Here is an 18,503-nt window from a genome sequence, read left to right as displayed (position 1 = left end):
GGAATAGGTATTACAACTCCCTTACTCCATTGAGATTGAAACACTCACTCCATATTCTGTTGAATTGGGTGATGATGTTACCGAGACATCTGTCGCACGAATGTTTCAGCACTTGATTATAGATTTTATCCGGCCCAGAACCCATGTTCCTGCACAGTATGGGTGCACTCCACAATTCCCACTCAATCAAAGGCGTGTTAGAGGTGAAGGAGAGGTGTTGAACTTGATACGTAAATACGATGGGTCACATTTCCCAGAGCTGGACGTATCTGCAGAATGTAACATGATGTGATCTGCAGTGTCTGAAGAAATTTGAAACTATATCCCGATTAATGGATATTCTGGTTCTGAAGTCACGTTCTGTACTCCGACAATACGGCAGAATTTCATCCACACTTGCGATGAGTGAGTACGTGCCATCACGTAAGACACAGGCTGTACTTTTCCCAAGTAGTTCTGTGATATTTTTGCTTTTCCATAAAAAATTCTCCTTAATGGTGAGGTGAAATCCATAATTATAGGCAGTCCATAACAGTTAGCACCTCTGTGTATGTGTATTATGTAAATTAAATGGGTAGCTGATAAAACACTGGGCATTTTAAAAGGAACATTAAGAAGATAAGAGTTGTTATCTTTTAAATTTATAATATTATAATTTAAGTTTTGGTTTAATGGGAACAAAACAATTGCAAATTAATGGGAGGGAAGTCATTATCAGCAAACATTTATTTTTACTATTGAAGTTAGAACCTGGAATTACGTTACCATTAAGAGTGAATTGTAAGCTACTCCACACTCAAACTAATGCAATACTAGATACGTCGCACACTTCGTGTACTGCCATCTTTGAATGTTAAGCGCAAGTATGTCTTATCTTTTTCATTCACTCTCCAGCACTGACGTGCACACTCACTGTATCTGTCTCTCAAAGTACTACTCGCTGCGTATGACTCATATCGCGTCTACATTTCAGTCTCACTCGATCATTCCATTCAGGTCGAGCCTTGGATCAAAATAGGCCTTAGTGCGCTTAAATGCAGCACGATTGGTGAACATAGGGCTTCGACGATTGCGCCTAAATGCCCGCTGAGGATCACAGGTGGCTACTGCAGTTGCATTGACCCACCATGGGACCTGCTTCCAGCGAAGGATGCTGGATGAGAAAGGTATTGTTTCCTCTGCAGCAACCAGAATTTCAGTTGTAATGGAGAAAATGTAGTCATCAACAGACCCCAGCACCTCATCGGCCATCACTATACGTTTTGAAAACTTTGGCCAATTTGCCTATCGAAGTAACCAGCATTTCGGTATTTTGGTCCATCTGTGATTCAAGAGCAGAAGTATTGGAAAGTGTTCACTATCATAGAGGTCATTGTGTATTTTCCACCGTAATAGGAGAACTAGCGCACGGCTGCGCAATGTGACATCCAGATGGGAGATTGTGCCGTGTGTGCTGCTGAAATGAGTAGGTTTCCCTATGTTGAGCACACAAAGATTGAACTGGTTGATCACTTGCTTAAGAATCCTCATCCTAGTGCAGAAAGACAGAGACCCCCAGAGGGCATTACGGGTGCTCACATCTCCCAGCAAGAAGAAAGGAGAAGATAATCGAGTGGTCAAATCTTGGAGTTCATGAATGTGAAGATCGTGGTCTGGTAAAAGTACACATTGCATACCGTTGTCATTACTGGCAAGGGAGTGCGAACTGCAACTGCGTCAAGCTGAGTTGTACTAAACACAGAACAACTATGAACATGAGAGAAGAGTCAGATTTGCTTGTTCGTCCGTGTCAGCCAATGGAATAGCACGGCGTTGCCTATAAACAAGCTCGCGGGCTGTGTTCAATATCTATATTTCTTTATGCTCATTAAAATGATTAAAGGTTCAATTGTTTTGGTGATGCTGTGTGACAGTGCTGAAAATTCTGAAGCTGTTCGTCTGAACTCCCATGATTCTGTGACCAGGCATTCAGGAGATACCATCTGCTTTTGATTTGAATCAATAATTTCAACATTGCTTCTCTGCTGAAATATTTAGGTTCACGGGCGAAGTGTGTTTGGAGAAGCTCTCTGCGAAATACAAGCTGGGGTGGTGGTATTCCGGTATCAAGTTAGTGTGGTGCTGTGAGCTGAAGTTCCGTATTCATAATGTCCCTTAGCAAGTCGAGTAGCAGTCGAACACTTGATAGTGGTATTACTCATTAAGTTTTACACAGTCAGGTGAGAAGTATAATTTACGGTATGTGTGGCTTTTTAAAGAAGCTTTCAAATACAGAAGTGCATGAGAACACAAATTTTTCTCAAAGCCGGGAACTGACGGCTCAAGGTTGAGTGTATACACAGTGTCCAATATTCCTTCCGAGGGCAGAAAGAATGATGAAACAGAGAGTAAGGCCGTATTTAAATTGCTGGGGAAACATTGCACAAAGGATTTTCACAGAGCAGTGGCAAGGGACAACACACCTCAGGAACTTAGGGAGAGTGGTTCTGACTCCAACATGAGTGATTATGAAGACGAAAATGAGGAGGGAGAGGAGGAAGTAATCCTAGCAGTTCTATTGTAGGCAGTTTCAACTTTTCAGCCGATAAGGTAATGTTTTCTTATTCTTATTATTTCAGTAAACATAGTGTACTCACATTACTAATAGTGCTAATATGGGTTGACCCAATAAACGAGAACTGGCTCCATTGAATTAATTCATGTATTTATTTTACCTTATAAAAATGCCACAGGAAATCTTACTCGGAATGTCATGCTGTGCACATTACATCTTAACAAATAATAAAACAGCCTCGCAAGGGTTGAGTATTGCATTCACAAATAACTTTTGTATGCTATCTTCCAGGAGATATTGCTCTTTACCTGCCTCATATCATAATTATAACCATGTGTGAACTTTTTGCAACCGTGGATAATCATAGGATTAGGGCTTCTATCACATACATGCATGTCAATTCTGAGTGCATTCTGTTTAAGGAGAACGTCGTGTTTACGCTGCGAGCATAGAACCATGCCGAATCTCTCTCTCACCAGGTTGTTAAGGTGGCAACAGCTCTCAGCAGGAAGCACGCTACTGGATGAGCCCATGTTCGTAGTTATTATGTGTATGGTATAGTATTGGTAGTTCTTCACTGACTATCCAAAGTTTTGGTCTTCTAGATCTCCTTCTCTTCTCTGAATGTGGAATGCTCCTTTGAGATTGGAACATGCACACCTCTGCAGTTGAGGCGCACAGGTGGTGATGTGCAGTCAATACCAGCACGCTCACATTTTACTTTGGAAGTAATTGGTCAACCTTCGGAAGAGCGTTGCGTGCCGAGGTAAAGCTGCATACTCCAGAAGTCGCCCAGTGTCTGGAGTGCGATCAGGATGAAAGCACCTGTAGCGAGCAACTTATCACCAACATTCCTCTTTAACCTCCACAAGTTGGTTACACCCAGACAAACAAGTTTTCAGATTTTATCATCATCGGAAGCCTTAAGGAAATTTCTGTGAATGATAACTCCTTTTCATCATATCGGGGATTTGTGCTTCTTATATATATATATATATATATATATATATATATATTGTATTGAAAAGGTGGATATTAACTTTCCCATGTATATATTCAAAAGGTGGATATTAACTTTCCCATTTCTCTATTGTGGTTGCAATGAGATGTTGGCAAATTTCTGGCAGCTGTACCTCATTGGAGCTGGAATGTATGGGCATACATTCAGAAGGTAAATTTGCAACCTTTATATGTTCCTCAGGGTCTGGGCTTGGAAGATCAGGATGAAAGCACCTGTATCGAGCAACTTATCACCAACATTCCTCTTTAACCTCCACAAGTTGGTTACACCCAGACAAACAAGTTTTCAGATTTTATCATCATCGGAAGCCTTAAGGAAATTTCTGTGAATGATAACTCCTTTTCATCATATCGGGGATTTGTGCTCCTTGACGTTAATTTCATCCTTCCTGAATGTTTCATCATTTGGAAGCCGTCTAGACTGCTCAGCTGTCTGTGTTTTGATCCATACGGATCCATCACGATTATGCATCTCTTCGACTTTACCACCAACAGTTTCTTCCTCTGGATTACTGAAAACTCTTCCTATAAACTCTGAAAGCAAGCAGTAATCTCACTTTCATAATCCACACATATGAGAGTATACCATTTTCATTTCATATCAATTTTATATGCTGTTTTGGAGGTGTCAACTTTTAAAAGAGGAAAAGAAGAAGAGGGTTCCATTTTTGGTACCACGAGTGGCTTTGGAAGTAATTGGTCGACCTTCGGAAGAGCGTTGCGTGCCGAGGTAAAGCTGCATACTCCAGAAGTCGCCCAGTGTCTGGAGTTGGCTCGCTAGCGACTACTTTCCCAGTAGCCATGCATCACCTTGTTACTCACCACTACTCAAAAGTTGTGATTTTGAGAGAATGAAATTTTCAGACATACACATTCATTGAGGAAAAAACAGGATCTTTCCAACCCAGTTTCTTCCCACTCACTTCAGTTTTGTCCACAAAGATCTGCACACACAAAAGAAACGTTATTTTCAAAATTTTATGTGTTTGCAACTTCGTATTCATCGCAAGAATAGCTGCTTCACGAGATGCTGTGTAACCCAGAGGGTGGTTTTCCTTAGTTTTTTTTCCATTTTAAGGCCATGGTCGCTTCCTTCCCAATCCTAGCTCTGTCCTATCGTATTGTTGCAATAAGACCTCACTGAGTTGGTGTGATGTGAATGGTTAGTGCAGCTGTGTTTCAACAAGTATTCAGATTTAAATCAACACTTTGTTAGTCCAGACCTTTTTAGCACACTGAGATTAACAAGAGTTGTGAATCAATTGTTTACAGATGGGAAGAGTGTTTCTTCAATATCTAAAAATACCGCATTGTTGGAGAATCATCATCTTTCTTATATGGTAATAAGATGGTGTCCGGGAGTAGTCGTGTGTCGGTATCGCTCCGTGTCTTTTGTCTATTAGTAGTGTTCAAATGTAGTATCACGTCCGTTCGAGTTTGCATCCAGGATGAGAATGTGCTAGTCTTCGACGTGAAATATGAAAACCGTTGGGAAAACGCTTTTGTGAATGGTTCGGAGCTTCGTATTTCGGCCCACGTGCTGGCTTTAAATGGAACTATGTATCTGGTGACGTCACAACCAGGCGAGAAAACAACAGATGAACTCTAGCCCAAAGATATCTGGTTCAGCAATTTGTGTGCTTCTATTGGCTTTGTCTGGCGACATACATCTGAACCCAGGACCCCAGCGTGACAGCGGTATGAATTTCTTCTACCAAAATGTAGGGAGCATGTGTAATTCTTTGACGGACTTTAACCTCACTTTCAGTGACGCCAGCAAAGATTGTATTTGTATAGTTGAAAGTTGGTTAAATGATTCTATTGGTGATAATGAACTGTTATCTACTGATTACTGTGTGTTTCGTCAAGACAGACATCAGGTCCATAGTAGCAAAGTGAAAGGAGGAGGGATTATGATTGCTGTGAAATCTGCTCTAAGACCAGTTTCCCGGCCAGAGCTGGCGGGAGACTGGGAGTGTCTTGTGGTCAAGGCCACCCCAACATCAGGGAGGTCTGTGTTTATAGTGTGCTGCTACCTGCCACCGGATGAGGTGTCTGCAAGGATGAGTAATCTTCGAGCAACACTGGCCAATGTCACAGCTATTTTAAACCCGCAGGATATCCCTGTAGTTTGCGGAGACTTTAACATCAGGCATTTGGCTTGGAATCCTGGTCCCGTTATAAAACAAAGATGTGCGGAAGTCTTCTTATTTCTTGAAATCGTCAGCGAATTCGGACTCAAGCAAATGTGTCACTTCCCAACAAGAAACGAGAACTTCCTGGACCTTGTTCTAATCTCAGATGAATGCTGTGGACACTTGGACTGCTTTGAGATGGAAAAGGTAATTACATCCGACCATCGAGCTGTAGAATTCACTCTATCTTTACCGCGAGTTATGCGTCCCTTACCGCTGAGGAAGTTAATGTTCGCATGGACTAAGGCCGATTTTCCTCAAATGAGAGATCTCCTTTCGTAGTGTCCCTGGAATTTAATCGAGGACTCCATCGACGAGGCGTTAACCCTTTTCTATGACTTCCTTCGCGCTGCAATAAAAAACACTGTACCGTCCCGGATAGTTAGCACGTGGAAGTACCCATGCTGGTACGACTCTGAGGTAATAGATAAATTTAAAAAAAAGGAAAGGGCAAGAAGGAAGTTCAAAATAATGGGCCATAATAGTAATTATGTGCAATTTTCGACCATATGCGGTGAATTTAAGCGTCTTCAGCTCAAAAAATACAGAAACTATATAACTTCGATGGAATCGAAATTAGCTGCCAACCCGAAGTGTTTCTGGAATTTTGTAAACAACAAACGGAGGTCATCTCGCCTGCCATCTACTATGCTTCAGGACGGGAAATAACTACAGGACAAGAGGAGCATCTTGGACAGTTTTGCAGATACCTTTGAAAAGTATCACTCACCTGCCGCACAGTGTAATCTATCCACTTCGTCTGTGTGTGATATAGACCTAACTTCAATAGTGACCTCTCCAGCAGAGGCATCTTCAATTCTTGCTTCTTTGGATACCTCCAAATCATGTGGTCCAGATGACGTACCCGCAATAGTATTGAAAGAATGTGCATCTGAGCTAGGTAGGCCACTTAGCATCATAATAAATGTCATTCTTGTCAGGGTATTTTCTGTGTGAGTGGAAGAAAGGTTACGTCATACCAGTGTTCAAGAAAGGAGACAAAATGGTGTTTGATAACTATAGGCCTGTTGTGTTATTATCCCTAATTTCAAAGGTGGCAGAGTAGATCATGTATAAGAGATTGTACAGTTCAGTTTCACAGTATATTTATATAGCGCAGCACGGTTTTGTACAGAAACGCTCTACCGTGTCCAATATGGCGGTGTATATCAATTTCATTTCAGAATCTCTCGATAGGAGGCAACAAGTGGATGTTGTTTATACGGACTTCTCCAAAGCCTTTGATTCAGTTCAACATGATGCTCTACTCACCAAATTGTCAGCATATGGGATTGGAAGAAGTGCTTTGGAGTGGATTAGAAGCTATCTCACTAACAGAGTTTGCGTAGTAAAAGCTGATCGTATTATGTCAAAGCCGTACCACCCTACTTCAGGTGTCCCCCAAGGATCTTTACTGGGCCCTCTTTTCTTTGTCATATTCATAAATGATATAACATCAGTTATACAACACAGTAATTGCCTTCTGTATGCTGACGATCTAATGATATTTAAGGTAATCAATAGTGAGTTGGACTGTAAGTTGTTACAGTCTGACTTAAACCTACTAAGTAACTGGTCTAAAAAGTGGCTGCTTGGTTTGAATATTTCAAAATGCAACGCAATTACATTTTCACGCAAGTTGGAACCAGTAAATTACCCTTACCATTTATGCAATTTCCAAATAGCTCGTGTGAATGAAATAAATGATCTTGGTGTGACACTTTCAAACTTCTACGGTCTTTCCTTTGAGAAACATTTAGACAAGATTTCTAGGAAAGGATTTAAATTACTTGGTTTTCTGAAAAGAAATTGTGTCGAATTTGTTTCTCCTAGAACTCTAATAACTTTGTTTTGCACTCTAATCAGGCCATCGTTAGAATACTGTTGCGAGGTGTGGCTGCCTTCTCAGCAGTATTTAATACAAAACTTGGAAAGAGTCCAAATAAGGTTCATGAAATGGATCAGCTACAAGAGTTTGGGTATTTCTCTCTCTTCGTCCGATTACAAGTCTTTTTGTAAGACTATGAGCATGAGGACATTGCACTCACGCCGCAGATGTGCCAATGCCCTTTCTTTATAAGTGTCTGACGAATAGAGTGGATTGCTCAACATTACTGAAGCTGATTCCATGTTCCTCGTCGCAATACTAGGCAAAGGTATATTTTTCATCTGCCTAAAGTGAGAACTGTGGCTCAGGCTAACTCATGGCTTGTGAGGGCACCAACATCACTGAATGAGGTGGGTGAATCAGTGGACCTTTTTCACTCACCCCCATCTAAAATCAGACATGCCGTATTGACCTCATGAATGTAAGGCCCTATCTGTAAGGTATGTAAATATGTAAAAGTTACTACATGTAGTTTAATAATGTCAATTATTTAAGGAGATTTAGTTTTATTTATTTATTTATTTATTTTATTTTATTTAAGGTTTTGTAAATATGCATATAAAAAGGTCTCTAGATTTAGTTTGAACTTGGTTATTATTTTAGGAAATTAGTGTTATTTACTTAAGGTGTATTTGTTGTATATTGTTTTATTGAATCATCTTTAATTGGGAAAATAACCTGTTGATTATAAATAAATCTATTCTGTTCTATTCTAGATGAGGAAATGCTAAGTAAGTTTGCCTGTGGTGGAATAAATGTCTAAACAAGAGATTAATGTTAAAGAAAAAAAGTGGAGTTTCAGGGATGTCTGAAAAGACTTGAAGTTTAAAGAAATGACTCCTTTTATATAACAGAATAATGGAAAAAAGACTTGGCAGGCGAGTTGGCTGTGCGGTTAGTGGCGTGCAGTTGTGAGCTTGCATTTGGGAGATATTGGGGTTCGAATCCCACTGTCGGCAGCCCTGAAGATGGTTTTCCATTTGCACATCAGGCGAATGCTAGGGCTGTACCTAGCCCTTTCCTATCCTATCGTCGCCATAAGACCTATCTGTGTCGGTGCAATGTAAAGCAAATTCTAGGGGGAAAAAAGGGAAAAACTTACAAAAATCAACTGTGTAGATTCATTTTCCTGGTTAATAAAATTATACTGATTAAAACACAATTATTTTGGTTATGTTTACACAATTCTGCACATCAACTTATAGTTGAGCAGTTATGTTAAAAAGCTGCAAGTGAAGCTGAATCACTGTGAGAATTATCATTGAAATGAAAAAAAAAAAAACCTACTTTAGTATGAGAATAACAAATTGAAACTGTCAGGAAGTGGAAACACAGAATTGCAAAGGAAATGTGGCACTGAAGTTGTCACGTGCAATGTCTCACTCAGTGAATGTTAAAAATTACAGTTGTAATGATTGTTCTTACTTCTAGATAAGTATATGGTGCAACTTCTTAACATGGCTCTTACATAATCTACATTATAGAAGTTATGGAAAGGAACAAACTAGTGAGAATTCAAGTTGTATGTAGTGTTACATGCTAGCCCTGTGATAGGCCCTTTTGGTACTTTTTGGGAAAGGGACTAGTGAATCAGCTGACCGGGGAGCTACCAGCCGGCCTGGAGGTAATGGCTGGTATTTCCTTGTGGTGTTCTCGTCGGCTGACTTACCTGTGAGTTTCTTAGAGATGCAACGAGAATATTCCCTCTCTGGCCACATCGCGAATATTCTGGTCCACATCACCCGAGCGATAAAAAGGGAGGCTACTCGCAGACAGTGAGAGTTGGTGCTGGACTTGGAGGCCGTGTTGGACTCGGGGTCAGTATTGGACTCTGTGGTGGAGTCAGTGTGTTGGGGTTTGGTGGCTGGGCTGAGGGCGACAGTGGTGTTGGCTATTGCTAGTGTCCCTTCGAGGTCTGAACAAGGAACTGTTGGGGTGTCGGAGTGTGCAGTGAGCAGCTGGAGACGGAGCATGGAATGGAAGACTGCGTGCCTGAGAGTACTGTGTGTTCGTGTGTTTCTGTGCACTGGGGATCAAGTCAGCGAGGGAAACAGCTACCCTGAGTGTAATTCTAACAGCACTAATGGTCGTTTTGTGAGTACTGTGCTCCTTAGCACTGTTGAGCTGTATTCTGGAATCAAATGAAGGAACTGTCACCATGTATTGTGTAGCCAGTAGCACTGTGTTTGAACATAGCGGTCTGCACGAGCTACTGTGGAGGACGACTGGACTTGGAGAAGTGAAAGGAAGGGGATATAAGCCCTCCTGGAGCTTGGGACTCCCTTCTGTATGTAAAGAAGTAAGACTTGTAAATAGCCAACAATTAGTGTGTGTGTTTGTGTGTGTGTGTGTGTGTGTGTGTGTGTGGGGTCATTCAAGGCTGAATAGAATTATGTACGTGCATTTATTGAGTCGTCCTGAAATAAATTACAGTAATGAAACAGATGCTGTTATATCCGTAACAATAGAATAGAAACACCAGCAACAGAAACAGAGAAGAGGACAAATATGAGAACACAAAACGACAAGTACAATCTCCACATTTTATACACTGCCATCTTCAAATAGATAGATGCTCTCCTCATCGATACCAGTTCTTGTGCTTGTGTTTGTTTCCAGCCCCCGACGAGCTTGTTTCTAATTCTCAACTTCAGCAGTCATTGTGTTTGTCTTATTCCGTGTTCCTATCTTTCTACGTTCTCTATTATAAAAGTTGCGTCTCCAAGTGACCATAAAGGTCCATAATACAGTCCAGTTGTAAATCAAATTACATAAATTATTATGTACCGTATGAACAGAGTCTTGAAAATTTCCCCAGTTCGATTTCCAATAATGCCCCCAGTTCTTCCTTCACATACTGCAGTGATGTTCCCCAGGCTCCAGACTCAAGACCTTCCACAGTCTATGCGCTTTGTTGGTACTTTATACTTACGTGAAGAATACATAATTGGTCTGTTATTGGAAATTATAAATTTTCCAGCTAACTTATTTTTTGTTGCCAGTGTTTTGGCACAGAATGAGTTAGCTGGAAAATTTATCATTTCCAATAAGGGATCAAAAACAGCTTCATGATCACTAATACCATCTGAAATAATAGATGATATTAATAATCATGAAGCTGTTTTTGTCGTAGTCAAAAATAAATGTGATAGAAAGGAAGGTCTTAAAAGTAGGACTATTAGGCAGTACCATATGGCTGATAAAGCAGGCATGAGGCAATTTCTAAATAGTAACTATGATCGGTGGAAAACGGTAAATAAAAATGTAAACAGACTCTGGGATGGGTTTAAAGAAATTGTTGAGGAATGCGAAAACAGGTTTGTACCTTTAAGGGTGGTAAGGAATGGTACAGACCCACCTTATTATAATAGAGAAATAAAGAGACTAAGAAGGAGGTGCAGACTGGAAAGAAATAGAGTTAGAAATGGCTGTGGAAGTAAGGAGAAATTGAAGGAACTTGCTAGAAAATTGAATCTAGCAAAGAAGGCAGCTAAGGATAACATGATGGCAAGCATAATTGGCAGTCATACAAATTTTAGTGAAAAAATGGAAGGGTATGCATAGGTATTTTAAGGCAGTAACAGGTTCCGAGAAGGACATTCCAGGAATAATTAATGAACAAGGGGAGTGTGTTTATGAGGATCTTCAAAAGGCAGAAGTATTCAGTCAGCAGTATGTAAAGAATGTTGATTACAAGGATAATGTTTAGATAGAGGAGGAGACTAAGGCCAAAGAAGTAATATTATTTACATATGATAAAAATGACAACAATAAGATACAAAAGTTGAAAACTAGAAAAGCGGCTGGAATTGATCAGATTTCTGGAGATATACTAAAGACAATGGGTTGGGATATAGTACCATATCTGAAGTACTTATTTGATTATTGTTTGGTCGGAGGAGCTATACCAGATGAATGGAGAGTTGCTATTGTAGCCCCTGTGTATAAAGGAAAGGGTGATAGACATAAAGCTGAAAATTACAGGCCAGTAAGTTTGATATGCATTGTATGTAAGCTATGGGAAGGCATTCTTTCTGATTATATTAGACATGTTTGTGAAATTAATAACTGGTTCGATAGAAGGCAATTCGGTTTTAGGAAAGGTTATTCCACTGAAGCTCAACTTGTAGGATTCCAGCAAAATATAGCAGATATCTTGGATTCTGGAGGTCAAATGGACTGTATCGCGATTGACCTGTCTAAAGCATTTGATAGGGTGGATCATGGGAGACTACTGGCAAAAATGAGTGCAATTGGCTTAGACACAAGAGTGACTGAATGGGTTGCTATATTTCTAGAAAATAGATCTCAGAGAATTAGAGTAGGTGAAGCTTTATCGGACCCTGTAATAATTAAGAGGGGAATTCCTCAAGGCAGTATTATCGGACCTTTATGTTTGCTTATATATATAAATGATATAAGTAAAGGAGTGGAATCGGAGGTAAGGCTTTTTGCGGATGATGTTATTCTCTATAGAGTGATAAATAAGTTACAAGCTTGTGAGCAACTGCAATGTAACCTCAAAAATGTTGTGAGATGGATAGCAGGCAATGGTATGTTGATAAATGGGGTTAAAAGTCAGGTTGTGAGTTTCACAAATAGGAAAAGTCCTCTGAGTTTTAATTACTGCGTTGATGGGGTGAAAGTTCATTTTGGGGATCATTGTAAGTATCTAGGTGTTAATATAAGGAAAGATCTTCATTTGGGTAATCACATAAATGGGATTGTAAATAAAGGGTACAGATCTCTGCACATGGTTATGAGCAGGGGCGTATTCTCCTTGAATGCAAGGCATTCACTGCATGCGTTATGATAACACAAAGAACTGTCTGATATTACGATTTTAGGTTGTTTTAAGTCAAATATTAACGATTTCATCTCTCAGAAGTTCAAAAGGTCCGCGCAACTGTACTAGTTCCGTTGCTTGACTACGTGTGGTGCTGGTGTAGTCTCGCCGTCTACTCCTCTCTAGGAAGAAAGAGACAGCATGGCAGAGTTAAGGATGCAAGGCATTCAATCTTAAAATTGCATTCGGTGGCAGACGTAGTTCTGAAACCCTCCGAACGATGTCGCTGCAATTGAAACTTGGTCAGAATTTGTCACCCCATACCCGTGCTACCCTCTGCCATCTGTTAGCAACTTGGAGAAAGTCGACATGTTTACAGCGAACGGGACCCACAGATTATCCCCCAGCGAGAACCCAACGTGACGAAACTGACCAATGCCACTGAGGTGACTTTCCTCCAGTGCTTCAGTTGTGGCTAACTAGTGAGTTAATTCATTGTGTGTTTTGCTGATTAGTGAGTTCATTCTCTGTGTGCTGTTCCTGTGCTATTCGTCGTTTTCGGTCTTTTATTATATTTTGCGCTTATTGTGGTATTAACGATGGATGATTCTAAAACGGATATAATTGTAAATCAGTTTACTGGCCGTTCGTTTGATGAAAAGATTCAAATAGTTCAAGCCGGGAGACCTCTACCTTCCCTCGTATATTTCTTCTTTACCGGGCGAGTTGGCCGTGCGTGTAGAGGCGCGCGGCTGTGAGCTTGCATCCGGGAGATAGTAGGTTCGAATCCTATTATCGGCAGCCCTGAAGATGGTTTTCCGTGGTTTCCCATTTTCACACCAGGCAAATGCTGGGGCTGTACCTTAATTAAGGCCATGGGCGCTTCCTTCCAACTACTAGGCCTTTCCTATCCCATCGTCGCCATAAGACCTATCTGTGTCGGTGCGACGTAAAGCCCGTAGCAAAAAAAATCTTCTTCTCCTTCTTCTTAATCTGCTTACCCTCCAGGGTTGGCTTTCCCCTCGGCTTTTCGGACTCGGCGAGGGATCCCACCTGTATCGCCTCAAGGGCAGTGTCCTGGAGCTTCAGACTCTGCGTCGGGGACAAAACTGGGGAGGATGACCAGTACCTCGCCCAGGCGGCCTCACCTGCTATGCTGAACAGGGGCCTTGCGGGGGATGGGAATATTGGAAGGGATTGACAAGGAAGAGGGAAGGAAGCGGCCGTGGCCTGAAGTTAGGTACCATCCTGGCATTTGCCTGGAGAAGTGGGAAACCACGGAAAACCACTTCCAGAATGGCTGAGGTGGGAATCGAACCCACCTCTACTCAGTTGACCTCCCGAGGCTGAGTGAACCCCGTTCCAGCCCTCGTACCACTTTTCAAATTTCGTGGCAGAGCCGGGAATCGAACCCGGACCTCCGGAGGTGGCAGCTAATCACACTAACCACTACACCACAGAGGCGGACTCTCGTAAATTTAAAAATAGAAAACAAGAATTGTGTACGCACGTTCAATCCAGGAACTTACAGTAAAACTGTTTGGCTCGAGTTCACTTACATGTAATTAGGGTGAGTAGAATTGAAATTTACTTAATACATTGTGTTAACTGCATGGTTACTAGTTGCAAGCCTCGGTGGAGATTCCAGGATACGCCACTGGTTATGAGGGTGTTTAGGGGTTGTAGTAAGGATGTAAAGGAGAGGGCATATAAGTCTCTGGTAAGACCCCAACTAGAGTATGGTTCCAGTGTATGGGACCCTCACCAGAATTACCTGATTCAAGAACTGGAAAAAATCCAAAGAAAAGCAGCTCAATTTGTTCTGGGTGATTTCCGACAAAAGAGTAGCGTTACAAAAATGTTGCAATGTTTGGGTTGGGAAGAATTGAGAGAAAGAAGAAAAGCTGCTCGACTAAGTGGTATGTTTCGAGCTGTCAGCGGAGAGATGGCGTGGAATGACATTAGTAGACGAATGAGTTTGAGTGGCGTTTATAAAAGTAGGATAGATCACAATATGAAGATGAAGTTGGAATTCAAGAGGACAAACTGGGGCAAATATTCATTTATAGGAAGGGGAGTTAGGGATTGGAATAACTTACCAAGGGAGACGCTCAATAAATTTCCAATTTCTTTGAAATCATTTAGGAAAAGGCTAGGAAAGCAACAGATAGGGAATCTGCCACCTGGGCGACTGCCCTAAATGCAGATCAATATTGATTGATTGATCAATTATATTGGAATTATGAACTTACTCTTTCAGGATAAATATTTCAAGTTCTCTGTGGGAATTGAAATCTATTTCATTCTGATGGCCTAGCAGGTATCAAGTTTTGTAAAAGAGACCCAATTCTCTCTTAGTGCATTGGCACTACCTGAGGCTCCAAGTAGCATGTGCAGTGGCCTCTAAACCCTGCTCATCCTTGCAGAACTTCAAGCTGCTGCTAACCAAACCTTAAATTTTCAAACATCACATTCAATTCTTAACACTCGCTTCCATTTCATGCCACTTGAAACTCTAGTGTAAATCCTAACAACCACCCTAGCCCACATACACTGAATCACCCCCATTACCTTCCAGGTCGCTGCTCTGTTTACATCATCAGTGGTATTTAGCTGTAAACATAATGAATTGTTTGCAGTAGTAAGCAAAGTAATCCACACACAGTCATTTCTAAGACAATTTTTAATTGTTGGCAGCGATGTGCATTCCCGCTAAGTACTTTTCCACTTTCAACCAAATTGGATTGTTGGTGTATGTTGGCATTGTTGTTAACATTACTGGGCATTATTGGGTGTTCTTTATAATGCAGTAACTAGTTCATTTTCTCCAGGTGACATTGTATACATTTTCAGTATTGCGTTATGTTATTGCACTGCAAATTGATAATGGATACCATCCTGCGGAAACATAAAAAACTGTGATTTTATGTGATCATACCTCTGTGACACAAAGACAAATTGATTGACAATGTAGCGTTGGTGAGGCTACGGTAAATTCAAATTCGAAGCAGTACCAAAAAACTGGGTCCTTTTTATCGCTAAAGGAAGGAAATAATGTTCTCAGATGCAAGACTACACCAAATGATGACCGTCTATGCATTATGAAGAGTAAAATAAACCCCAGGCTGTCAGCTGTTGACCTAAACTGAGATTTAAGTCAGAGTGGATGAAATGTTCATGTTACAACAGTTCGCAGCAGATTTTTGGAGGAAGGAGGAAGAGCGCACAGACCAGCAATGAAGCACCTTCTAACAGATGCTATGTGCAAACTACATAAGGACTGGTCAGTGGAAGATTGCAAAGAAGTCGGATTTTCAGACGAAAGCCATTTCAAAGTTTGTGCACAGCATGTTCCTTACGTGCGTAAAGAAACGCTGTAAAAACATCACCGGCCCATATACAGTAAGCACCTAAACATTCTTCAAATGTGATGTTCTGGGGATCTTTCACCTACAAGGGGCCAGGACCTTTAGTCACCGTTAAGGATATGTTGAACAGTGACCAGTACATAGAAATCCTTCTAACGAGGGTAGTGCCTCAGTTACAAAAACTCTTTCAAGATGGTGAAAGTGTTTTTCAACAAGATCTTGCACCTTGCCACACATCTAAAAAGTCAACAAATTCTTTGAAGACAAAAGCATTGAAATGTTTCCTTGGCCTGGCAACTCATTTGATATCAACCCTGTCAAAAAATGATGGGTCATTTATAAAAAGAGATTTGTAAAACTGGATCGATCAATGTGGTTTCACGGTGAAGAGATCAAGAGTATTTGCAAAAATTTGGTGGAATCCATGCCACAACATGCTGACGCTGTTTTGAAGAACAAATGATGTCACATAAAGTATTAAGGTATGACTTTCTTTAATTGCAGAACTGATTTTCAGTTGTTTTTATGACATTTGTCACGAAATCACTTTTCTATATCTTGCTCGGATTAATTTGCATGCTACTGTATATTTTCATTGAATATTCAATCTTTTGAATTGTCCTGCACTAGTTGTCTCTTCAGAATTAGCAACAAACATCATCATCATCATCATCATCATCATGTTTTTGACAATCATTGGCAACATATTTGAAGGAAATCCTCTTTTGGTCTCGGTTCATAGAAAAGAACAAAAAGTACAGTCATGTGTTAAATCTATGACTGCTCAGGTAGTCGGTTGGTCCTTGGATACCGTGGTTCCTTTCCCTCTGATGTTGCTAACCTCAGAACGATCAAGACAAGTTCCATTTTGAATTCGTCCTATTGTTTTTGCTTTTGTAGCGCTCACAACTTCTTCCCGGCAATTGATCATGTCCCGTCATGATATGAGACTCGTGCTGACTGTACTCGGTCCACTGACATGCCCACTGCTCACCCCGCTATTATCTACCGACTGCGATGAGCAAAAACTAGCACCACTTCGCTGAAGTGTAATTGTGTTTTGAATATGTAATACAAATACTTTTCTTGGACTGTGAACTGAATCTGAGGTGCGAACCAATGTCAGGTTAGCTGTAGTTTTATTAGAATGCTTCATTGAGCTATGTACTCGATGAATGTGATGACCATGAGTTTAAGTTTTTAGTGTCATTTCTTTTGTGAAAATCATTCCAAGATACTCCCTGTTTCTAAAATGATTTTTGTACAATTAATATAAAAATATTGGGCTTTGGTGCTTCATTTCTGCAATTTGCTGGAAGTTAATGACTCGAGTGATATTAGACCAGGCTCAGAGAGAATGAGTGCTGTGTTCTTTCTGCAGAGTGTGCAAGCACATTTTTTGCACATTGTTTTATCTGTAAAGATTATACTTGAGATTTAAATTTTTGTTGTATTCATTTCAGGTTGGTGGCAGTATGATGAACGTACCAGTCGAGAACTCGAGAATGCATACAAACGTGGTGAACGAATATGCGAGTTGCTGATTGCTGGTTTTTTGTACGTGGCCGACTTCGATGCCATGCTACAGTTGCGTCGAAATGATCCTTCCAGACGGAGACGGATCAAACGCGACCTGGCTACCATTCCCAAGAAAGGTGTAGCAGGTTTGCGGTTGGACGGTTCCCAGCCCTACGAGGAGAACCAACGGTCTAAGAGTCCCATGCTAGATACGGATGTGAGTAGTGGCACTTCGACACCAGTGCCCCCGACTAACACTCCTCAGACTCCGGCAGGTAGCATGGCCAGTGGTGGTGCTACACCTGAACGACACGGGTCCCTGGATCAGGCTTTGGAACAGATTCGATCATTAAGTCTGCGAGACTATGCCAGTAGTGAAGATGATGGTGGTAGTGGAGATGAGAATCAAGACTTGCCTGATTTCTCAGGACTAATTACGTCACCTTGGGTACTCACGTTCTCATCTGATGAAGATCAACTATGATGCTCTTATACTTATCACCTACTTACTGTCTACATTACATTTTCAGTTGTCTTCATGAATTCAAACTGTTGGTAGTTTAAAATTAATGCCGTATTAACTGTTGTGCATTTGTAATTCTGTAATTCAGAAACTAACTGTTTTGGGACTTTTATCCCAGTATTCTTACATCTATTTTGGAATAAATGTTTTGATTTGTGACTGGTAGTATCTCCTACAATTTTTATCTTTGAGATGGCATTAACTCCCTGTGACCAAGGATGCTTATTTTGTAATATCTGAAGTCATCTCTTTTCAGTTTTGACTGAGAAAACACTACGTAACAAAATTTGACAAAGTTCTTGTTTATCTTATTTTTCTGTGCATTTATTGCTTAATTTGGTGATGCTGATTATGAATATATAAGTAGTTTTTTTAAAGTGTCAATATTTTGAATATGGTAATGAATGTTCCAGTTTTCTTAAAAGCTACTAATATTGCATGGTTATTGAATATGACTAGAGTCCTACAGAAGAAACCTACCATACAGTACCTCAAGAATTGGTGGGAATAAGTGCAAAAATATTGAATAACACTGAATCTTCACCCAACAATGGTGACATTAAAAAATGTACGTTAGAATGGCTTTTCCTCGTATGTTCTTCTGGCCCCTCTGCTCGTACTATACCCCACACATAGTCTCCCATCCTAGCA

General features: G+C 40.7%; 1 protein-coding gene across 1 annotated transcript in view; it reads left to right on the top strand.

The window, feature by feature from the left end:
- LOC136864724 (E3 ubiquitin-protein ligase rnf146) overlaps positions 1-18,017 on the top strand; it is a 96,917-nt gene extending 78,900 nt beyond the window's left edge. Inside the window, exon 3 of the mRNA XM_067142065.2 lies at positions 17,275-18,017. Coding sequence (XP_066998166.1) covers positions 17,275-17,813 — 539 coding nt within the window. The 3' untranslated portion in view covers positions 17,814-18,017. The remainder of the gene's footprint in view (positions 1-17,274) is intronic.
- The last annotated feature ends 486 nt before the right edge of the window (positions 18,018-18,503 follow it).

Source organism: Anabrus simplex, chromosome 2 (genome assembly GCF_040414725.1).
Source record: "Anabrus simplex isolate iqAnaSimp1 chromosome 2, ASM4041472v1, whole genome shotgun sequence".
Lineage (NCBI taxonomy): Eukaryota > Metazoa > Arthropoda > Insecta > Orthoptera > Tettigoniidae > Anabrus > Anabrus simplex.
Note: the sequence above shows the minus strand (reverse complement) of the source record. Positions and strands in the feature narration are given on the sequence as shown.